We start from the raw sequence: 25,501 nt of genomic DNA, 5'->3' as shown, positions 1-25,501 counted from the left end.
CCTTATGTCAGGGAATACAGAGCAAGAGGAAGCTCAGGTATGCCAGCTCAGCCCCAGAGGATTTTTAGAGGGTGGGGGGAGCAGGATTATTGGACAAGAGAAGATTATTTTAGCCACAGAAACTTTCAGCTTGGGCCCGGTAACCTAAGGTTTTTTTCAAGTCAGCAGGTGTCTTATTTAATAGCATCAGAAACCAATTAGAACTTTTATCAAACTATGGGAAACATCTGTAGTCAGTATGTAAATCTAATTGTTCTAAAATTATTATTGAGCTAAACTACAGAGCTTCCAAAGAAGGGAAGCAATGCTAATGTCATTAATTAACACACCTTTGCTTTAAACAACAAAGATGCCATGCCAGCTTTTGAAATCAGAGAGGAAATCTCAGATTCTGTATTCATTCTGCCGGCCTTTCAAAGAAATGATTGGTACAGCCCCCTCCCAAGAAAATGGATTTTTAACATTTGGTCCTCAGAAGCTCAGCCCTGAGAGTGCTTTATTGTGCTGGGTTTTACAATGGGTTTAATATAGCGGGGTGCCAAAGGGCAGGAGGGGAAGAACTTTACAAAGTAGATAAAGTAGGTCTTTTCAGGATGCAGACCAAAACTGGTAGTGTGTTTTATTTCATCTCTTAGGACTTTCCTGATGGAGTTCCGTTTTTACCATGCAGTTGTTCTGTGTTTGTATGCCTTTTTCTGTTGTAACCAGATCTAATTTTTTTTAATTAAGAGAAAAAGCATGCATAAAGCCTTAAAATTGGCAATGTGTTTTTCCTGCTTTTAATACTAATGTTATTCTTGATTTGCTAACAGAGCTTACAACTGGCATTCGTTGTCATCTGTTTTACTGACTGAGGTTAATATGAATGATTTTTTTTTCTATTTGCATGCCCACTTTCTGTAAGAATAACTAATTCACTGAATCACATACTATTGATGCATATAGATTGAAACAAACTTATTTAAAAATTACTGTTTACATCTTTCCTTTAAAATTTTAGGAAGTCTAAATTATATAGCAGTTGTAGGATATTATTCAAAAATTACTTTCTAAAAAGTAAAAGTGGATGTCAACAAAAAAAGGGGGAGAAACATTGCCAGAAGCCAGAAAATCTGTTAGTAAAGCTGCTAATTATTCTTAATGGGCAAGATGAGCACATTAAGAAACAAATGAATACATCAGTGAAGTGTAATTGAAAATTGGCCTGGCAATGGCATATCGCATCTGAGTACTGGCCTGTATATTATTCTTATCATTTTAAAAATTATTTTTGTTGTTCTTGGCTTCTGAATTTAATGAATCCAACTGAATCTTCTTAGTCTCTTAAGCTTCTAAGATTCTGATTTTTACCTTTTTTTAAAAAAAAACAGTATTTCCTGATATTTCCTTTTAATTTTACATTATTTCTATTTGTTTTAGTATGTGAGGCAATGAATGGATTGGTTCTGAATCTTTATATCACAGAAGCATGTCAACCAGTTTTGAGTTTATTTATTATCTCCCTAAAATGTATCAGATGGATTGCCTATGTCTTCTTGAGTTTTCCAACTTGACTCTGAAAAGCTAGATGTTGATCTGAGATTTATTAAACAGAAATGTCTGGAAAGATATTAAGACTTGAGGTAAAAATTTTTAAGTCACAAATATTTTCTTAGATTCATGGGTAGTTTTCCCTAAGGTCTCCTTGATCCTTAAACTGCATTGCTGGGTCTACGAACTCAAAGCCCCCACACCTGAGAGCTGCTCTTCCCTACAGATGCCATTTTATCTGTATCCCAAGAGAACAAAGGATAAATTAGAAATGGGATCATTTGGTTTGTCCAGTTCTCAAATTTATTCTAAAATAGTGTGAAACATGTTCCTTTTCTTTTTTTTTTGGCAATGCCCCTTTAGTGTCAAGAAAGAAATCTTCAACTGCCCACATATAATAATTACTCCATAAGGTTTGTAACTTGTGATAACAATGACCTAGGAATAGGAGAGAGACATGGTATACTGAGTTATTATTGATGCTAAGCCTCTTCTAAATTATAATGAATAAAAGTAGAACTCCTGAAGGTGAGCAACCCTCTCTGGCTACAATCACTAATGTGCCCAGCACAAGCACGCTGCCTTAGTAAACATCTAGCAGTTCTATGCAGAAAATTCCAATGTTTGGTGACCCATTTCTCTGTAAGCATCTTATCCCCATAGTATGCACAGTGTGGATCATGATCTTGAACTTAGGATTCTCCAAAAATGGGTAAATCCCCTGTGCTTTTTAAAGGAGACACCCCTGGTTTAACATTATTTTTATTTAATACAATCCCTGACTTGAGTAACTAATAAGTGAAGCTTCGTGTGGGCTGTGCAGCCTGTACCATAGATGGTTAACAACACGGAAATCCCGGGCCATCTTCCTGTGTCCAGGCTTCTTCTTCCAATGCCAGCTGTACTTCCATCTACTGATGAGTCATAAGTAAACTATATGTGCCTCACATTGGGTAGCAGCACAACAAATATGTATTTTTTGGAATTAAATTAAAATTAATTCAACCAATATTAATGGCATGTCATTACAGGTGCTAAAGATCCAATAGTGGACAAGATAGGTCTAGTACCTATCCTTGTGGGGCACAGATTTTGCCTTGGCTAGAATACATTTATATACATGAAGGGCAGAAGTTCTTTGATAACTTTGGTTATTTAAATTCTACAGTATAAATGTTCACATAATTAATTCTAACTTTTTTTCTTCTCCTTTTTGTGGAGAATGAGGTCTTGCTATGTTGCCCAGGCAGTCTTGAACTTCTGGGCTCAAGCTATCCTCCTGCCTCCACCTCCCTAAGTGTTGGGATTACAGGCGTGAGCCACTGTGCCCGGTTCAGGTAATTAATTCTAAGCAGCAGGAAAAGAAAATAAAGTGTAACTGCCAAACCTCATGTTAGTTACTTTACCCACCTCTTCACCCTACCAAAGCTTCTGCCTGAATTATACACTAAGATAATGAATTGACATGAATTGGGCACCTACTGTGTGCCAGGCCCATCACACGTGATACTCCATGAAGCCTAACAAATAGGTATCATTACTTCTGTTTTAGAGATGGAGCTCAGAGAGATTAATTTACCCCAGGACACACAGCCCCCAAATATTAGAACCAGCCCTAGAAGCCAGGTTCATTTGACTTCAAAGCTTATGTTTTTTCGATTTAAACCATTCTGGGTCACCAAAAACTAAAATGATTTGGTGAACGTCATCTTGCATTTCCTTACATGCTCTGGAAATAAAGGCCTCTCATCCATGAACATAACAATTGGCATTGCTAACAGAGTTTATAGTACCTCTATGGTATCTTCTCAATTCATATGAGTAATAAGCACATTTAAGAATATTTTGCAGCCTTAAATTAGCAAATATTGCCACATTAAGCATTAAAAAAAAAACTTGAGAGATCAAAATGAATAGGGTTTATATTATAATCTCATAGTTTCCTACCCTCATTTTTGGTATTCCAGCGAAAATAAAGATAACATAAACCAAGAAAGTGGTGCTTTGTGAATCACAGTGTTATTATTTTTGAAATATTTTCTTGCTTAAACAACATGCCAACTCTCAAAATATATATATAACTACTGATAAATAATTGCTAATTGCAGGAGGAGGCTGATATTTTTAACAATATGACGCATACATATAACATGTATATAATTTGTTTAAATTACTATTATATAAAAATATTTTTTAAGAATAAAAATCAACTGAAACAAAATTGAAATGGAGCCCTACCTCTGAACAGGGCTTTATTTGAGAAGAAAACCTAGAGATAGAATTCCGGTTTCTTTTTAGCCACAAACATATATCCTGTAGCTCTGGAAGTCCAGTTGCCTAGACAAGGGGATTGGAGGCAATTACTCTGTATTCATTTAATCAGAAATCACATTAAGGCTTTCTTTGCACCCAGTCCCTCCCACTGAAGTCCTCCAGAAGGTGGGTGCGGTTCAGAGAACACGATTTGGCCCGTTGTGTTGAACGCTATCCTGGACATATTGACTCAATGTGATTGGATTTCCTTTATTACCCTGAGGTGACACAGAAGAATGATAAAATCTATTATTGGACAACACAGTGCCATCCAGAAGAACCATCAAAATCTGACCTAAAGTAAGGGGTGGGGAGCAGGATATCTGAATTTATCTCTTAAGGTAATATTTTAATATACTGTTGACATTTTTTCTTCTCATGCTCATTTTAATATTTAAAAAAACCTCTTAAACCACAAAACTTATTTCCTGTCCAGTTCTAAAAATAAAGCAGCCTAAATACTGCTGTTGAATTTTTTTATTTAAAAAATTGCTTCTAGAATATAAATACATATGTTTGCTTCAGCCTGACCACCTGGAGTCACAGGTTTATAAATTGTATAAAAGTATATAGTGTTAAGATGTTTACTAAAAATTATTAATAGGTTTTCTGAGTTATATAATTTAACTTCCCTGAGACTATTTTATAAAAAGTATTACCTCCACTAACAAAATAATATGTTTTGCTTGATAGATTAGTCATGTACTCATACGACTCTACAGGTGTACTGGGCACATTATGGCATGCGGTTGGATGCCATGGAAACTCTAAGGAGGGTGTGGCCAGAGTGTGGGGGAACTTAATCAAAAACAGTTGTCAGTTGACTCTTTACTAATTTTGTTCTTCTCAGAATAAAGATGTCAGCTGTCCTTTTCTGCAAGACATTTCATTTAGAAGACTTTCCTGAAATAATTTCTTCCTGAAATAGACAGAACTGTAGGCCGATGTGTCATTTTAGTTAATCAAAACAAGTAGGCAAATTAGTCTCTTTTATTTTTTTAATGAATGTAATTTAACGGTATTTAATTTGCATACAGGAAAGTTCACCCAGGAAAAAAAAAGTCTGCATTATAGCACTTTTGTAAACCTCAACAAAGCCCTTCATTAGCAGACCTAATTGATTTTTCCTACCCACCCCTGGGGGAAGAAAGCTATCACAGTACCTGCTTATTCACTCAGAGAAGAAATGGGTGTGCCTGGTGGTTCAAGCAGAGATTTGGGTTAAAAAGTCCTGTGGCTCTGTTTTTGCAGGGAGATCTTGGTCAATGCTTGCTTTGAGCATTCAGGAAATTTGTTTTTCTGAGCAATAGGAGAACATCGCTTGTCTGCTTGGTGTCCTCCCCATGGGCCCAATTTAGTTCAACTTGCAGCCTTCACTGGAATTATTTTATTTCTTGTTTATTTAAACCTGCCTTATTCCAAAAGAGGGATTTTGAGGCTTCTTACCGTGACACATAGAATATACCATATAAAATGAATGGGAAAGTGAGGGCAGTTGGAAATTGGAAAGCCAGGAAAATATGATGAAGCCAGGAATAGAGGTCAGTAGAGAAAACATATGCAACAGGGTCTTTTGTGGTTGTTAGAGTTAGGCCACACATTTGGCTCTGAGTTGCACAGGTGCTGGAGCAAAGAAAAAGAGGATCAACTCTAAGAGTTATAGTGCCAGGAAGTGGAAGCAACATCCCGTGATCTGCAGACCAGCCTTTCCTGGTGCTGAAACCTGACTATTTTTTCCAACGGGCCCTTGTAAATATGGCGCTGGGTGATGTAATGAACCAGCTCCTGAAAACATGGCTTCCATAAATGTGGCTCTTTTGTACAAGTCCTTCCATGCCAAAGGCCATAGCGTAAGTCTGTAAAGACAGTTCTTCAGGGGACTTTTCACTCAACTGACTTTCTTCAGTAATTCATTTTCTCTCAAAGATTCTCCAAGATTTTCTTCATCTTTTTCTTCTCACTTCCTCCCAAGTCTCATCCTGCTGCTCCTCTCCACCCCTCCCTAGCAGCATTTAGGAGATTGGAAATACTTCACACTGGAAAGTCTCAGGAGACTGACATTGCTCTCCCTGCTGACAGAGAGGCTTGCCTTTGGACTCCTTGCCCTTTTAAGCAAGTAGGACATGGCACCTATGGGACAGTCATTTCCCACCAGCACTCATAACTCTGGGGCTTGCCATGATGATCCATCTCAGGTGATAAAATGCAGCCCAGGGAAGTAAAAGAGCTTGCCTGTGGCAAGTCAGCATCCTGCTTCACACCTCACATACAGCTCTTCTCCTTTCGCTGTGCTTATCCCATGTATGATAAAAAGATCGGCCAGGCGCAGTGGCTCACGCCTGTAATCCCAGTATTTTGGGAAACTGAGACAGGTGGATTACCTGAGGTCAGGAGTTCGAGACCAGCCTGGCCAACATGGTGAAGCCCATCTCTACTAAAGATACAAAAATTAGCTGGGTGTGGTGGCTCATGCCTTTAGTCCCAGCTACTAGGGAGGCTGAGGTGGGAGGATCACTTGAACCCAGGAGGTAGAGGGTGCAGTGAGCTGAGATCACGCCACTGCACTCCAGCCTGGGCAACAGAGCCAGACCCTGTCTCAAAAAAAAAAATAAAATAAAATAACTGTTTCTGGACCTTTTTTTTTGGTCAGTTCACAATCACTGCAGATGTTTTCTTAACTGTGTCCTGTAGATGTGCAAGACATCATCACAAGGAATCAGAAGGCTGGTGTGTTTAAGACCCAGAAAATATCAAGCTGGTAAGATACCTTTCTGCATTAAAAATTCCCATTGAAATTGCTTTTCTTGATACTATGGATGGTTATTAAAAATAATAATGGCTAACATTTATTGAGCACCTGCTGTGTGTCAGGCACTGTTTTAAGCACTTTACAAGTATTATCTCATTTAATGCTCATTGGAATACTATGAGGCAGACAGACACTCTCATTAGCTCCAATTAATAGATGAGAAAACAAGTATATTAAACACTGGGTTGGGGATGATTTATGATTATACAGTATGAGGCTGGGAGAAGCCAGGCCTGGGAACTCCTTAAATGGCTCTCTTCCAGTGAGTCTCAGCCTAGGAGCAGTTTTGCCCCCAAGGGGACTTTTGGCATTCCCTGGAGACTTTTTTTTTGTTGTCATGACTTGGTAGGAGAGCGGGGAATGTTGCTACTGGCATCTAGTGGTAGAGACCAGGGATTCCACTGAACATCCTATGTTGCTTAGGACACCCCCATATAACAAAGAAACATCTGGCCCAGAATGTCAATAGTGCCAACACTGAGAAACCCTGCTCTGTTTCATGATTTTAAAATAGTCTAGGTGTCCATTCGCTTTTAGATTCTGTTAATTCTTATACAAACTAGGAGGAATGCTTGCTCTTAGCTACAACAATGGTGTGTCTGTGATGCTACATTTTATTTTTGCCCTGTTGGTAATGGATCTAGAGAAGTGAGTAATCATTTCATAGTTTTCAGATGAAATAGCTGTATTTGTGCATTTTTTGTCATTCATTTAACCACAGACTTTATTAGAATAACTCTCTGTTAAATTAATTGTTTTCTTTATTACTGTGAAGCTGTCATCATTTGGTATTTTGAATTTTCCCTATGGTGAAGATACTTTCCCACCCCAACTTCCCAGTTTGATTTTTTTTATTAGTTATATAAACTACTCATTAACAGACAAAGCCTACAGACTGATTTCTCTTGGACACACCCACAATACAGCCCCGGCGGCCCGTGATCTTGGTGTGCTGGCTTCGGACATGGAAATAGCTACAATGCTTAAAAACCAAAGTGATGACACATATTGGTGTGAGGCTATGGAATAGCAATAATTTTTTTCTCTTATATTAATTGGTGAATGTAATGAAGTGCCCATATGTGTATTTTTAAATCCTGTTTAAAATGTTGGGAGTAAGCTGGTGGCACAGGGGACAGCATATTCTGTGTTTCTCATATAAATGAACAAACCACTTCTGTTTCCCAGAAACCTGGGGTAGGTTGAGAGAAAGAGAAAGGGTCGGCCGTTACCTGTGGGGTCCTCATTGTTAGGACAGCCTTTCCTTCACAGTGCAGACAGCCTTACCCTTCTGGAGAGGACTTCATTTTTGGACATGATTTTCAACCTGGTCTTTTAGTTATCAATCAAAAGTGCATTTTCTATGTTGTCCTCATTTACATTTATTTAATGTTTAAGGTCATTTGTGACCATTTGAGTGTATTTCAGCATATGGAATCAGGGAATAATAGATTTCAGCTTCATGCTGTGAAGAGAGATTGTGTTTTTACAAGACATAATGTTGTTTACTGGGTGTTAATAATCACTAATTAATAAACATATCTAGACTTCTAAAATGTTGCATTTTGAGGAATAAAAATGTCAAGTGTTTAACTTATGGAGTGCAATGGTATTTTCTGTCATCTCTTCATAAAATAATTAAGTTACATAAACAAGCAAAATGTCATTATTCAACAAAGGACATATACCAAATGCTTAATACATGGCCTTTGTTTCTATTTTTCTGTTCTCAAAAATGCTATTTCTAGATATATTGCTCTGATATGTACCTGGACATATAGACTATATGTCAATAATAGTCATATAGAAACCTCCAAGATGAGGGTGGGCTTTTTTTGTCATCTTTATCTCATACTAATTGTGGTCAGTTTCTTTTCTTTTGACCCCGCAAGCATTTTGTTCAAAGTCTACTAAAGCACTTTCTAGTGAACAGGTAGATGAGTTAGTCCTTGAAATGCCTTGATCTTATATTAAGGAGTGACTTGATCACTTAACTGTCAAGAAGCTAAGAGAAATGGCCAACCACTGATGTAATAATCAGTATTCTCCCTCCATCCACTGCTTTCCCACCCATAACCAGTACAATGTGATGAAAGTATTAGTTCCATGAGAGAAGAAATAAAAGGAAGCCATTCACAAAAGAGCTAAGATAGAGTTCAATATTCTTTTTTAGTGCCTCAATGCATATGCAGAATTTCTCCTCCAAATTGGAGGTGTGGAATAAGAGTAGCGACAGATAACTAAGAGGTATTTACCATAGCTATAAAGCCCACATGTGAGCCAAATATTTCTGCTATTAAATAGCACTTCAAAGCTTGACATGAAGTTTGTAACAGCTGAATGTCTCTTGTGACTTCATTTACAAAGAAGATGTATAAGCTGAAAGGAAAGTCGTGGTATGAGAACTATAAGCCTAAGAAATGGTATTTAAAAAAAAAAAAAAAAAAGCTGCCCAGAAATTTGACTGGCACCCAAGCTCCTATTCCCACTACTCCGATGATGTTCTCAGTAACTATCAGCATTTCTCCTGCTACCAACCTCTTCCTACCTCTTACACAGGGGCAGACCCAGGTTGTGTGGGGCCTGAAACTTATTTTGAGGGCCCACTTAGGAAGAATGAATTCTATTATACCTTACTTTGATAAATTTTACAGAAATATATGACCATGTGAACACATTACTAGGGCTTGTCCAAGGGCCTTGGAAGGGGCGTTGCAAGAGGCTCTGACGCTGAACCTTCATTAGCTTCACAGTCAATCCACCTCTGCTGTCATAAGCACCACCATCCTTGCCTAAAGTAACTCTTCTCTTAGCTACCAAACTTTCCTGCTCCCTCTATCCATTTTAATCATAGTCTGATTGTAGCTAAATGTGAAAGACATGCTGGTGAAAGTCTGGAAGCCTTAGCCCTGGCTGAATCTAAGATCCACATATATGAAGCATTATATTCATTACATCTCAGCTTAATGCAGTCATTTGGTTTATTTGTTGTCCATCCATGCAGCCATCCATTCACTTAACAAGTATGTCCAAAGTACTCTGCTTTTGAGAATATAAATATGCAGTTATCAAAAATAATTCTTGAACAAAGGAAACCATGCTACTAAATATAGCTAGAGATTGATGAAAGAGCAAGGATATTTACAGTATCTCAATTGTTGGGTTTATCTAAAGCTGTCTTCAAAATTGTGACTGTTTAACAAAGAACCATTTGGAGCTTTCGACGTCTACGTATTTCTAGGTCTTCCAGAATTAGTGAATAGCGTCATTCTCTGGTTAATATTAGTTGAGAGTTACTAAAAAATCTATTAAATTTACCCTGCTGTGATGATGTAAGTAAGTTTCACTTAAGAGTGTATGTATCTTTGTGTGAAAGTTGCTAGTGAATTCAGGCTTATGACCTTTATTATTCTTTGATAAACCATGAATTTTAGTAAACTATGGAACTTGTGTTAAGACTTTTTTTATAACCCAAACTTTACCTTTATGTGGGCCCCCAAGATTGGTTATTGGTCCCATTGCCCTATTGCTTTTTAAAGATTTATGCCTCCTCTGAGACTCAGTTTCCTTTACAGGTTAAAATGGGGATGTGGAAAATGATTTTTGAAAGGTACGTTCCAACCAAGTGGAATCCAGTGCCTGATTTTCGTGGGCCTTCTGCAGTCTGCCTTTATATCCACATCTCATCTAGCTGCTGCCTCCTCTTTTGGTTACCCAGGACCCCTCACTTGCCTCCAACAGATATGATCTCTCCATCTCTAGTCTTTGCCATTCTTGTTTCTCTCCTCTTCTCCATCTAAATCCTTCCTTCTAGGATGGCTCCACTGCCATTTTCCCCTTGCCTTCTCAGCCTACCTTAATCTTTTTAATTTCTGCTGCCCTTAGAATAGTACCACAGTTGAACATGGCATAGTTTCTTTTTGTTCAAAGCATGTTGGCTTTGTTTGCATGTTCACTGGTTTATCTACTTGTTGACAAATATTTTGACCACCTTCTGTTTGCCAAGTCCTATTCTAGATGCTAGAGATGGAGTGGTAAACAAGATGGAAAAGGCCGTGCCTTCTTGGAGTTTATGTCCTAGGGAGGGAAACAGATCATTTTCTTGAAGGCAAGAATTCTGCTTAATATGTTTTTGTACTCCCTGAAGCAATTAGTACACTTTATCCTTGGTATATGAAAGCTTTTAAAATTGGTATTTAGAGAACATTTTGAAAGACATGAATCCATAAGGCTTATGGAACCAAACCATTTTTAGTAGAGGAAAGTCAAGCTCTAGAGAATCAGACATCCATTTCTACATCAGATAGCTGACTTTCATTTCAGTGTTGGCCTCTTCTCAGGCATGCGCATGTAGTGTCTGTAGACAAACTGACAGTGTGAGTAGGCATTTATCCGTTCTTTGTCAGGTTGAAGAGGAAGGTTAGTAGAAGGTAACTGAGATAAGGAAGCTGAAGGCTCTCTTTAAGAAATTTTCTGATAAAATATACCTGTTAATGAGTTTTGCTAGAATTATAGTAACAGAATCCTGAAGACCGCTGAGAATTCTAGAGATGCCACACTCCTGTTTCCTTCTGTTGCTATCCTGGCTATGACAAAATGAAATTCTCATGTGTACTTTCTGTTACTAACATAACACTGTTGATTTGCTTAACAAGTTTATAGATGGGCTCATATCCCTACTATTTAGTGTTTTGCACTGAAGACACCAACTCCCATAAGAACGTTAGCCGGTTCAGCTATTTTTGATAGAGTTATCCTTTTTGTATTAAAATGAGCCAGACTTTAAAATAGGAGGATGCTGTATTTTTAGGGACCCTCTTAAACTACAGTCAATTAAAAATTAAGGCCTTTTATTTTAGAATAACATTGTATTGATTCTTTGGATTTGCCCACTTCTACTTTTTACCAAGGTCAAAATCTCACTACCAAAAATAGGCCAGGTGCTGTATTGATAGCTAGGTATGCAAGTCAGACTACTGTATTCTCTGTGAAAATGTCTTCTGGTTTTAAGAGAGAAATCCTTCTCCCTTCACAGAATTTTATATCGCAGAAGTTACATATCAATAAAAATATTTTTGTTTTCAAAGGAGTTCTTCACTTAAAAATAGAGCCATCTTAAAAAATTATTTTAGAGAATGGCCACATGATAAATCATTGTTAAACAATCATTTATTTTTTACCTTAATAATGGACATTAGTTTGTTTTCAATATTTTGTTATTATAAACTGCTGCAGTGAGACACATCTTTACATAAATTATACATTTGCAAGTGTGTCTACACAACAAATTTTCAGAAGTGGATTGTGTCTATTTGTACAACCCTACCAAACTGCATAATTTTTGTCACTGTAACTTTGTAATATATTTTCATATTTCATATTTACTAAGACTTGACATTTTAAAAACTGGGAATCTTTCTATGCAAGAACAGGTATTCTCTTTTTAAGTTTTTAAAGGTGTTTCACTAGCATTTTTATTTCTCTTAAGTTTATTTTTAGAAACTTTTTGTTGGTCTTACAAATAGGGTTTTTTCTTCTATTATATTTTCTACTTCCATTATGTTTTACTATGGGGTTTGATATAGTAAACGTTTAGTCACCTCAGTGGGTTATTGTTTTGAATATTTTGCAGGTTTATCCTCTTGAGTTTTCCAAACAAACAATCACATCATCTGCAGATGATGACAATTGTAACTTCTTTCTAATTCTCATACCTCCTTTTTCTCTCTTGTATAATTTTATTGGATAAAAATTTCCACCATGATTATTAAATAATAGGCATCATTGAGTCTGACTTTGTTGGGAATCTACTAATTTTTCACCATTAAGTATGCATTAGCTTTTGAGTTGAGATAAATATGATATTTTTTATCTTCTTAAAATTTCTTAAGAGATGTTATCACAAGTAAATATGGAACTTTAGCAGATATCTTTTCAGCACCTATGGAGATGTTCAAATTGCTTTCCCTATTTTATTTGTAACTATGACAAATCATATCAAAAGGTTTCCTAATATTGAAACATCCCTGCATTTCTAGTAGTTACTTGTTCACAGTGTCTTAATTCTTCTTTTAATATGCTTCTGTGTTCTAATAACAAATTATCTGAGATTTTTGAAAATTACAACTTTATTGAGATATAATTTACTTACTATACAAGTCACCCACTGAAAGCATATATAATTAAATGGCTTTTAGTGTATTCACAGAGTTGTGCAAGCATCACAATCATTTTAGAGTATTTTCATCACCCCCAAAAGAAAGCTCATACTTGGCCAGATGTGCTGGTTCACACCTATAATCCCAGCACTTTGGGGTGCCGAGGTGGGAGGGTTGCTTGAGCCTAGGAGTTTGAAATCAGCCTGGGAGTTTGAAATCAGCCTGGGCAACATAGTGAAACCCCATCTATTGAAAAGAAAAGAAGAGGAGAGGGGAGGGGAGGGGAGGGAAGGGGAGGCCCTCATACTCATGCCCCTTCCTCACTCCTCCCTCCTCCCTTCCAGGGCTAGGCAACCACTAATCTATGTTCTGTTGCTATGCCTTTGCTTATTCTGGACATTTCACATAAATGGAAGTGTATAATATGTGGTCTTTCACATCTGGAATCTATTGCTTAAAATAGTGTTTTTAAGGTTATTCATGTGTAGCATATATCAGGGCATTTGTCATTTTTGGTACTATTCCATTGTATGGATAGACCACACTTTATCCACTCATCAGCTGATGGATATTTGAGATGTTTCCTTTTTCTTTTTTCTTTTTTTTTTTTTTTTCTATTCTGGATAATGCTGCTATGAACATTTGTGTACACATTTTTGTGACAAGTTTCATTTCTCTTGGGTTTATATGGTCACATGGTAACTATATTTAACCTTTTGAGGACCTGCCAGACTGTTTTTGAAAGTGGCTGAACCACTTTAAATTTTCTACCAAAAAGTATGTGATGTTTTCTGAGCTGCTTGCTTAGATATTCATCAGTAAAATTGGTCCAGAATTTTCTTTATTGTGCAATCTTCGTCTGATTTTAAATAGCACTGACATAATAGCTATTTAAAAGAATTTGGAAGTTTGTCTTATCTTTTGAACCACCTCTTAGTGGGTTGCCCTACACTGCTACCATAATTCTAGATCAGAACAATTTTTACCCCATTATTTTGTACGTGATATTTGGAGATATAGTGGCAAGAAAGAACAAAATTACATTAAAAAATGCACTGCACTTGAAAGTATGTAAGTTTGAAACATTAAAAAAGGAAGAAAAATAAATGAAAACACCAAAAAGCAATAAATAATTTTGTGATTTCATCTGAGATGGTATATAATTGTACTTTCTAGTCCATTCATTCTAATATTTTGTTGTCACTTTGTTTTGCTACTATGTAAGTTAATCAGCTGTCATAGGATCAGAGATACTTGAAATGGAAAATATAATTAGTAAAATAATTAGTACCTTTCATTTCAAGGTCTTGAAACCCTTTCTAGTCCTCTTTAACCAGTGCAGAATATACTGGTCCCCAGCATGAGGGGGGTCTGAATGTTAGGAAAATATCCCTCTTTTGGACTCTGAAATAAGTTCATTTCTGCTAAATTCCAAACAAAAACACAGAGCTGGGATCAGTTTTAAAGTCAGTCCAGAAAAATGTAAGTGATAAGCTGGAACAACAGTTCTCAAACTTTCTTCTCAGAATCATTTGTAGAGCTTGTTATGACGCATTCTTGATCCCCACACCCTGAGAGACTGAGGCAGGCCTGGGGTTTTGCATTCTAACAGGTAACTCTGACGCCTGGTCTGGAGCCCTCACGTGGGGACCACCAAACTAGAGTTCTCGCTGAGAGCTTCTCATTCAATTCTGCAGTGTTCCATTGCTTTAAAATTGTTCAAATTTTCTTGCCGGGAGTTGTAGCTCATGCCTGTAGTCCCAGCACTTTGGGAGGCCAGGGTGGGTGGATCACGAAGTTGGGAGTTCGAGACCTGCGTGGCCAACATGGTGAAACCCCACCTCTACTAAAAACAGAAAAATTAGCCAGGCGTGTCAGCGGGCACCTGTAATCCCAGCTACTTGGGAGGCTGAGGCAGGAGAATTGCTTGAACTTGGGAGGCAGAGGTTGCAGTGAGCAGAGATCACACCACTGCACTCCAGCCCAGGAGACAGAGCAAGACTCCGTCTCAAAATAAATAAATAAATAAAATAATAAAGTTGTTCAGATTTCCATTCATTGAAGCCACTTCCATCCACTGTATTTTCTTGCTTATTTCGTAGATGTTATGCACTTACAAGAAAGGAAAGGACCTGACTTACAGTCAGCTCTCATTTGTTTGGAATTAATTAATCTTATAGGTCTTCTGAGGTAAACATTTCATTGAGACCTAATTTTACTTCCCCCTCGCCTTTCTCCCAGCCTTATTCCTAGTCCAGAAATGTAAAATAATTTTGTTTCATGATAAAATCAATCAAGTTGATCAGATAATCTGTTTCAAGGAATTTACATATGTGAAATCCTGTTTTGGTTAATCTGTGATGTTGCTTCCTTCTCTGAGATAAGGGAAGTGTTCTTAATCAAGTCTGTCTTTAGGGGAACTGTCACTTCTCTGGAATGGCACTTTCTTTAAATGCTTGGGACTAAAAAGCCTAGGCCTGTGGCTAAAGGATGTTCTAGCCAGGTGCAGTGGCGTGTGCCTGTAGTCCCAGCTACTAGGGACACTGAAGCAGGAGGATTGCTTGAGGCCAGGAGTTCAAAGCTGTAGTGTGTCATCATCCTGCCTGTGAATAGCCACAGTACTCCAGCCTGGGCAACACGGCAAGATCCCCTCTCTTAAAATTTTTTTAAAAAGAATATTCTAAATGTAAATTCATACAGGTAGAGATCTTCTGAAACAAGATTTTCTTTTTTTTTTTTTTTTTTTCAGGATGGGTTTTTTTTTTTTTTTTTCTTTTTTATTGATCATTCTTGGGTGTTTCTCGCAGAGGGGGATTTGGCAGGGTCACAGGACAATAGTGGAGGGAAGGTCAGCAGATAAACAAGTGAACAAAGTTCTCTGGTTTTCCTAGGCAGAGGACCCTGCGGCCTTCCGCAGTGTTTGTGTCCCTGGGTACTTGAGATTAAGGAGTGGTGATGACTCTTAACGAACATGCTGCCTTCAAGCATCTGTTTAACAAAGCATATCTTGCACCGCCCTTAATCCATTCAACCCTGAGTGGATACAGCACATGTTTCAGAGAGCACAGGGTTGGGGGTAAGGTCACAGATCAACAGGATCCCAAGGCAGAAGAATTTTTCTTAGTACAGAACAAAATGAAAAGTCTCCCATGTCTACCTCTTTCTACACAGACACAGCAACCATCCGATTTCTCAATCTTTTCCCCACCTTTCCCCCCTTTCTATTCCACAAAACCGCCATTGTCTTCATGGCCCGTTCTCAATGAGCTGTTGAGTACACCTCCCAGATGGGGTGGTGGCCGGGCAGAGGAGCTCCTCACTTCCCAGTAGGGGCGGCCGGGCAGAAGCGCCCCTCACCTCCCGGACGGGGCGGCTGGCCGGGCGGGGGGCTGACCCCCCCCACCTCCCTCCCGGACGGGGCGGCTGGCTGGGCGGGGGGCTGACCCCCCACCTCCCTCCCGGACAGGGCGGCTGGCCTGAAACAAGATTTTCAAAGTGGTTCATGACCCATCATCACCTGTAGTGCTAATTTTAAAAACAGGTTTCCAGACATCACATAAACCTTGCTGAAGCAAACTCCATAGAGTTGAGGTTCATTTGAACAACCCGACATTTGAACAATCTGACAGTTGAATCACCTTCTCAGGTGATTCTAATATATCTGAAGCACAGAGCATGCTTCGAGAAGCCCATTTTATATCCCTGGATTGTTGCTCAGATGAATAAACTGAAAGCGTGAGAGTGAATCCATGGATAGCCTCTGTTTGTCATTAGAAGAGGCATTTTTTTACTCTCATGTGAGAGCTTTACTCCCCACGTTGGACTCTGAATTTCTATGGTATCATCTTAGTGAAGATGTGACCTCAGTGGAAAGGGGAAAGTTGTATAGATAAGAAAGTAATTCTGATTCGTTTCTTGTCTACATCACAGCTTTTAGTTGTTGGGATTCAACAAGAAGCACATATCGGAGGTGGACAGGCCTGAGGGGATAGTCCAACCACAGTTCTCAACCAGAAGTGGACTGTGTGTCCACTTCTGCACTATTTGTAATCATATGGGACATTTTTGTTTTATTGTCACAATAGCTAAGTGCTATTATAGTACTGGGAAGAGCAGCAACTGTAAATATTCTGCAATGCAAGGGACAGTTCACCACAATGAAGAATTGTCCTGTTCCTCAAGACTATCCCAGCTGAGAAATATTAGTTCCAGACTAGATGAGAAATGGAGATCCAAAAATATTGCCTGGATCTCTTTTATAGCATTGTCTTGCTTTCTGCGTGTGTGTGTGTGTGTGTGTGTGTGTGTGTGTGTGTGTGTGTGTACCTGTATGCATGTGAGTGCTATATCGGTCTTACATACATTCTTCTTTAAATAAGGGCATGGAATTGATTTTTCTAATGAATAAAAGTTTTTTGCCTAAAATATTTTACTAAGTTGCTATTCTAGTCCAACTTGTATTATTCAGTTCAGTGCAATGAAATATAATTTAGTGTCTGCTATGTGTAAGGTACTATGCTGGGCTTTTTATGGGTTATAAAGATTAAGGTGAGGTTTCTGCCTTTAGTAAGCTCAAGATGTCCAGACAAGAGATGGACATTTCCCCAGCTACCAAGTTACAAGACAGAGTCTGCTCTAATTGAGTTAACCATGCTATGTGAGTATAAAGAGATCTGCCAATTCAAGGTGGAAGGATCTGAGAAAGCTTCATGAAGGAGGTGGACCTTGAGCTGTGATCTAGCAAATTAAAGATAACGAAAGGAAAGAAGTTGAAGTGGGCATTCCTGGTATAAAAGGCAGGGAGGAAATAAGACGTAGAAGTAGAAAAGATGTGTCCAGGAAGATTTAGCTATTTGTGATAAATGGAGAGAGGCTAGAGGCAGAAAGACCAGTTAAGAAATCATCACACTGGGGTAAAAGGGGAGATGAATGAGACAGAGCACATGAAGGGACTTCTAAGGTTCCAAGAGAAGTTCTATTTCTTTTTTTTTTTCAACTTTTATTTAAGATACAAGGAGTACATGTGCAGATTTGTTAGATGGGAATATTGCATGATGCTGGGATTTGGAGTACAGATCCCATCACCCAGGTAGTGAGCATAGTATCTGATAGGTAGTTTTTTAAAACTGCCCCCCACCTTCTAATAGTCCGCTGTGTCTATTGTTCACACATATTTATATCCATGTGTGCTCAATGTTTAGCTCCCGCTTATAAGTGAGAATACGTGGTATTTGGTTTCCTGTGCCTTTTTGGTAGAATGATTTGTTTTCTTTGGGGTATATACCCAGTAATGGGATTGCTGGGTCGAATGGTTGCTCTGTTTTAAGTTATTTGAGAAATTTTCAGACAGCTTTCCATGGTGGTTGGACTAATTTACATTCCTGTCAACAGTGTGTAAGCGTTCCCTTTTCTCCACAGCCTCGCCAGCATCTGTTGTATCTTGACCTTTTAAGAATAGCCATTCTGACTGGTGTGAGGTGCTATCTCACTGTGGTATTGATTTGCATTTCTCTGGTAATTAGTGATGCTGGCATTTTTTATATGTTTGTTGGCCACTTGGTGTATCTTCTTTTGAGAAGTGTCTGTTCACGTCCTTTGCCCTTTTTAAATGAGGTTATTGTTTTTTGCTTATTAAGTTCCCTAGAGATTCTAGATATTATGCCTTTGTTGGATGCATAGTTTACAAATATGTTTTCCCATTCTGTGTATTGTCCATTTACCCTGTTGGTAGTTTCTTTTGATATACAGAAGCTCTTTCGTGTAATCAGGTCACACGTGTCTATTTTTGTTTTTGTTGCAGTTGCTGTTGGAGACTTAGCCAAAAATTATTTGCCAAGGCCAATGTCAAGAGAGTATTTCCTAGGTTGTCTTCCAGGATTTTTGTAGTTTGAGGTCTTACATTTAAAACTGTAATCCATTTTGATTTAATTTTTGTATATGGCGATAGGTAGGGGTCCAATTTTATTCTTCTGCATATGGTTAGCCAGTTATCTCAGCACCATTTATTGAACAGGGTGTCCTTTCCCCCTTGGTTGTTTTTGTCAGCTTTGTTGAAGATCAGATGGTTGTAAGTGTGCGGCTTTATTTCTGAGCTTTCTATTCTGTTCCATTGGTCTATGTGTCTATTTTTATACCAGTACCAAGCTGTTTTGGTGACTATGGCTTTATAGTATAGCTTGAAGTCAATAGTGTGGTGCCTCTGGCTTTGTTCTTTTTGCTCAGGATTGTTTTGGCTATTCGGACTCTTTTTTGGTTCCATATGAATTTTAAAATAACCTTTTTCTAATTCTGCGAAGAATGACATTGGTAGTTTGATAGGAATGGCCTTGAACCTGTCAATTGCTTTGGGCAGTATGGCCATTTTTACAACCTTGATTCTTCTCATCCATGAGCCTGGAATGTTTTTCCATTTATTTGTGTTGTCTTTGATTTCTTTCAGCAGTGTTTTATAGTTCTCCTTGCAGAGATCTTTTACCTCCTTGGTTAGCTGTATTTCTAGGTATTTCATTTTCTTTGTGGCTTATTTAAGTGGGATTGTGTTCCTGATTTCACTCTCAGCCTGGACATTGTGTAAAGAAATGCTACTGATTGTTGTACATTGATTTTGTATCCTGAAACTTTACTAAAGTCATTTATCAATTCTAGGAGCCTTTTGGCAGAGTCTTTAGGATTTTCTAAGTATAGAATCGTATCAACAGCAAAGAGAGATAGTTTGACTTTTTATTTGGATACCTTTTATTTCTTTCTCTTTGCTAATTGTTCTGCCTAGGACTTCTAGTACTATATTGAATAGGAGTGGTGAGACTGGGAATCCTTGTCTTGTTCCAGTTCTCAAGGGAAATGGTTTGAGCTTTTGCCCATTCAGGATGATATTGGCTGTGGGTTTGTCATAGATGGCTCTTATTATTTTGAGGTATGTTCCTTCTATGCTTAGTCTGTTGAGGTTTTTTTATCATGAAGGGATGTTGGAGTTTATCAGAAACTTTTTCTGCATCTATTGAGATGATCATATGGTTTTTGCTTTTGATTCTGTTTATGTGGTGAACCACATTTATTGATTTACATATGCTTGTTTGTTTTTAGAGACAGGGTTTTACTCTGTCACCCAAGCTGGAGTGCAGTGGTGTGACCATGGCTCACGGCAGCCTCAACCTCCCGGGGTCAAGCATTCCTCCTTCCTCAGCCTCCCATGTAGATGGGACTATAGGTGTGTGCCACCACACCAGGGTATTTTTATTTTTATTTTTTGTAGAGACGGGGTCTAATTTTGCTGCCCAGCCTGGTCTTGAACTCATGGACTCAAGAAATCCTCCTGCCTCGGCCTCCCAAATTGCTGGGATTACAGGCGTGATCCAGTGCACCTGGCTGTTTTGTGTATGTTGCGCCAGCCTTGCATCCCAGGAATAAAGCCTACTTGATCATGGGGTATTAACTTTTTGATCTGCTGCTAGATTCAATTTGCTAGTATTTTGTTGAGGATTTCTGTGTCTGTGGTCATGAGGGATATTGGTCTGAAGTTTCCTTTTATCATTGTGTCTTTGCCAGAGATTGGTATCAGGCTGATGCTGGCTTCATAGAATGAGTTAGGGAGGAGCCCCTCCTCCTCAATTTTTTGGAATAGTTTCAGTAGGATTGGTATCAGTTCTTCTTCATATGTCTGGCAGAATTCAGCTGTGAATCCATCTGGTCCAGGGCTTTTTTTTTGTTGTAGGTTATGACTGACTTAATTTCAGAAGTTGATGTTGGTCTATGCAAGGTTTCCATCTCTTCCTGATTCGATCTTGGGAGACTGTGTGCTTCCAGGAATGTATCCATTTCCTCTAGATTTTCTAATTTGTATGCATAGAGTTGTTCATAGTAGTCTCTGAGGATCTCTTATATTTCTGTGGCATCAGTTGTAATGTCACCTTTGTTGTTTCTGATTGTGCTTATTTGTATCTTTTATTCCTTTTTCTTTGTTAAGATAGCTAGGGGGGTCTATCCTTTTTTTTTTGGAGAACCAACTCTTGGTTTCATTGATCTTTTGTATGGATTTTCTATTTCTTAATCTGGGTGGTGGTTAGAAGGGTGTTTGCCTGATAATAGTTAAGGCATGTATTTATTCCATGTGGTTTACTGTGTCTTATTTCACAAAACAGCATGTCTTTTGTTTTTTTAAAAAAAGCCATTTCAGTAGTACCAGAGACAGAAAAAGAGGGAGCCCCGGCCTGAATGAGAGTGGAAAATGGTGAGCAAATATGGGGTCATTCCAGAGAAGTGACTGTATGTAGAATGTAAAATAGAGGCAGAGTAAGAGATAGCCATTTGGAAATTTACATTTGAGATGGCAGTAGAACAGATATGTGACAGTAACTACAAGAGGTTAGAAATAAAAGTTCAGATCTCAGAAAAATATTGTGCTAGAAGATTTGGAGATCAAAATCAAGTGATCAGAACATAACTACGGGAATTGGAAAGTCAGAAGAGAAGATGGCCAAGGACAGAATCTTAGAAAATGTCTGTGTGTCAGGAGTAGTAAAAAGAGCCAGAAAGGGATACTAAGAAGGGACTGGAGAGCAAGGTTGATGGCTCAGGGTGGTACGGTATAATACCACTTCTTAATGGAAGAAGTCCAAGAAAGCATTTCAAGGAGAGTGTGGTTGGCTGCTGCAGATTACTGAAGGTACATCAGGCAGATTGCAAAGTAGTTCTGTGACTGTTGGAAGAAAGGTCATATCATCAGGGCAGGTGAAGCAATGGGAGTGTCCACTCCCATAAGAATGTTGGTGGCAAAGGGAGAGAAGTTGTGTGTGTGCTAAGGGGAAGCTGAGGTGGAAGAGTTGAGCATGTGATCAGGCAAGCCACTACAGCCAAGAAAGAAGAAAGAAGTGGAGACAAGAAAGGGAGATGTTTGATGAGGCAAAGATCTAGATCAGGGCTTCTCAAAGTGTGGCCCCCTGACCAGCACCATCAGCATCAGTTGTATACCTGTTGGAAATGCATATTCCAAGGCCCCACCTCAGACCTACTGAATTGGAAACTCTGGAGTTGAAGCTCAGGAATGTGTATTTCAACAGACTGTCTAAGAATTATGATGTATGCCGAAGTTTGAAAACCACTAGGGAAGAGGAAGGGGTGGCTTTATCCAGCACACAGATGGAGAAGTTCTCCTTAATGAGAAGAGTGACCCTACTTCCTTTTAGACAAGAGGAAAGGAGAAAAAGAAGAAGAGGAGAAAGATGGTATCAGATAGATAGCCTCAGGCTTTCTGTAAGGTCACCTGCTGAGAACAAAGACTTGGGATATTTGGGGAGCTTAAAGCATGAGTGTGTTCATTCCAGCCTCCAAACCCTGGCCTCTTCTTTAGGCTTTGTCTGATATGTCCTCTTGCTTCTTCATTCCCCATCCAGATCCTGTGTGTAAGATCACATGCAGTTCCACCTTCTTCAGGATACCTTCCCCAACTTGTCCAGTCCACAGTGATTACTCCCTTGGTAGTACCTTACTTACATAGGGCCATCTGTAATTCTTTTGTTTCATTTGAATGTCTTGTCTTCCGAATATGACTGTATGTTCCTTTTGACGATTATGATTTTGTTACTTGAGGAACATGTCCTCATTATACTGCTGCTCACAGCATCCACTGAGGTTTCAATAACATTTATAGACAGACGACTCCCAAATTAGGAAGTCAACAGATCAATATCCCCTTTCATTCTGAGTTTTCAATTCCAGATTTAGATGGTGTCCTTTTCTCTAAGTGTTTAAAACACTTTCTTAGAGAGGCTTCTATGATATGGAAGTTTAAAACTCTATAAAAGATAAGGAAAAGTGGAGGAGAAAGTGGCAAATAGGAAATCATTTGAAAGAAGAGAAGTGATTCACTGGTTTGGGTAAACACCGTAAATGACTTGAACACTGTAAACACTGTAAATGGCCCTCTACAAGAGTGAGCTGTGCCAACATAGACTTTGAGAAGTGACATAAAAGAAACTGTGGGAAAGGATACTGGAATCCTCTGTAAAGAATGCCTATAATAGCCATACAAAGAACATGGCTGCCTTCCCTACTGCTGGTAAGATAGCTTGTTTTCGAAGTTCATTACATTTAGCAAGCATGATCAAGAATTCTATCAGTGCACTACTTTCACAAATACACAAGAAACTACCTTTTTAACAGCAGAGTTTAAAACCAAGACTCAGCCGGCACAGTGGCCCACGCCTGTAATCCCAGCACTTTGGGAGGCTGAAGCGGGTTGATCACTTGAGGCCAGAAGTTTGAGACCAGCCTGGCCAACATGGCGAAACCCCGTCTCTACTAAAAGTACAAAAATTAGCTGGGCATGGTAGCACATGCCTGTAATTCCAGCCACTAGGGAGGCTGAGGCAGAATTGCTTGAACCCAGGGGGCAGAGGTTGCAGTGAGCTGAGATTGCGCCACTGCACTCCACCCTGGGTGACAGAGCAAGACTCTGTCTCAGAAAACAAACAAACAAACAAACAACAGGACTCACTCCCCTACAGCCAGGAGTCTGAAAATGTAAAGGTAAACAAAGAAATACTAAACATGAGAATATGAGAAAATAAATTCTTTAAATCTCTATAGGGAGAGTTATCTGTGATCACTGCAATGAAATACAAATTAGGGTGAACCCATTTGACATTAGGTTTTATTACAAACTTGAAACAGAGACTCTCTGTTTGAGAAATTCTTTCAGTGTGAGTTTTGCATCACAAGGTAAAAATCCTATCAGAAATTGACTTGGTTTTGTTTTTCAGATTGAAACCCCAAACTCAAAGCCAGAATGAAAGGACATAAGTTAGTACAAGAATAAGGGAAGGGAAACTAATATTTCTTAAGCACCTATAATGTGGTTTCATTTACTCCATCTCTTTCAATTCTTAATGAGTCCTGTGATGCAACTCTTACTGTCTCATTTTTTACAGATGAGGGCATTGATATTCAGCATCTCTCATCTTCACTGGCTTGCGTTTGAACTCAGAGCTATCTAGCTACAAAGCCCATGCATTCTTTCTGCTATACTATACCTGTTAAACTTCATAGGTTTGGCATGTCCACAGCTGTTACGATTTTTCTTTATTTTTAAAATTAGAGACAGGATCTTACCTTGTCATCCAGGCTGGCGTACAGTGGCAAGATCATAGCTCACTGTAACCTCAAATTCCTGGACTCAAGTGATCCTCCTGTCTCAGACTCCTGAGTAGCTAGGACAACAGGTACATACCACCACAACTGGCTAATTTTTTATTTTTTTTGTAGAGACAGGGGTCTCACTATGTTGCTTAGGCTGGTCTCAAACTCTTGGCCTCAAGCAATCCTCCCACCTTGGCCTTTCAAAGTGCTGGGATTACAGGCATGAGCCATAGTGCCCAGCCAAGATTTTTCTCAAACATGGAGAATTCTATAATGATTATTGATTTTGTGATATTTCTGCTTACAAAATTGTATTTTACTTTGTAATGAATTTTGAATGGAAATAAGATTTTAATATTGTGATGAAATAAAATGGAGAGAATATAAATTTTACTTTGGTGTCAGTGTAATTACAAGCAACATGTTGACATGATTTGATGTCTGGTAGAACCATCCTTTACATGTCTTCGCACATGAATGTTATGCTTTAGATGGTAAAACTTATATAGGTAAGGGTCCTACTTGTATGCGCCTTGCTCTTTTTCAGAAAGCATTTTCTGTTCAGTTTGTTTAAAAAACAGTTTTGTAGCTGGGACTATAGGCACATGTCACCATGCCCAGCTTGGAGTTCTAATTTGAATTTCCCTAGGGACTAATGATGTTGAATATATATATATATATATATATATATATATATTTTTTTTTTTTTTTTTTTTTTTTTGAGACGGAGTCTCGCTCTGTCGCCCAGGCTGGAGTGCAGTGGCGCGATCTCGGCTCACTGCAAGCTCCGCCTCCCGGGTTCACGCCATTCTCCTGCCTCAGCCTCCCGAGTAGCTGGGACTACAGGCGCCCGCTACCACGCCCGGCTAATTTTTTGTATTTTTAGTAGAGACGGGGTTTCACCGTGTTAGCCAGGATGGTCTCGATCTCCTGACCTCGTGATCCGCCCGCCTCGGCCTCCCAAAGTGCTGGGATTACAGGCGTGAGCCACCGCGCCCGGCCGATGTTGAATATATTTTCATGTACTTATTTGCCATTCACGTATCTTCTCTGGTGAAGTGTCTGTTCAAATGCTTTGCCCATTTTTTAAAAAATTGGGTTTCTTGTTTTTCTTATCATTGACATACTCTGGGAGTTCTTTATATATTCTGGATATAAGCTTATATCAGATACTATATATGGTTTGCCATTTTCTTCCAGCCTGTAGCTCGTCTTCATTCTCCTCACAGGATCTTTCAAAGTGCAAATGTTTTTAATTTTAATAAAGTCTGATTTACCAATTTGTTCTTTTAAGGATCAAGACTCTTGTGTGTGTCTAAGAAATCTTTACCTAACTCAAGGTTACAAAGATTTTCTCTTGCATTTTCATCTACAAGTTTTATAGTTTTGGGTTTTACATTTAGGTTTATGATTCATTTTGCATCAATATTTGCATATGGTGTGAGATATAGATTGAAGTTCTGTTTTTAAAAAATGGAGACTCAATTGTTAAAACATCATTTCATCCTTTGCTCACCAAATTGCCTCCATTTACTTAGGTCTTATTTAATTTCTCTCA

General features: G+C 38.6%; 1 protein-coding gene across 3 annotated transcripts in view; it reads left to right on the top strand.

Moving 5' to 3' along the window:
* Positions 1 to 25,501, top strand: part of CAMKMT (calmodulin-lysine N-methyltransferase) — a 414,521-nt gene that overhangs the window by 349,630 nt on the left and 39,390 nt on the right. For all 3 annotated transcript variants that reach the window (XM_001145471.8, XM_009442405.5, XM_009442406.5), the window contains exon 7: positions 6,535 to 6,601. In XM_001145471.8, coding sequence (XP_001145471.1) covers positions 6,535 to 6,601 — 67 coding nt within the window. The remainder of the gene's footprint in view (positions 1 to 6,534; positions 6,602 to 25,501) is intronic.

This window comes from Pan troglodytes, chromosome 12 (genome assembly GCF_028858775.2).
Source record: "Pan troglodytes isolate AG18354 chromosome 12, NHGRI_mPanTro3-v2.0_pri, whole genome shotgun sequence".
Lineage (NCBI taxonomy): Eukaryota > Metazoa > Chordata > Mammalia > Primates > Hominidae > Pan > Pan troglodytes.
This window is presented reverse-complemented; position numbering and strand designations above follow the sequence as displayed.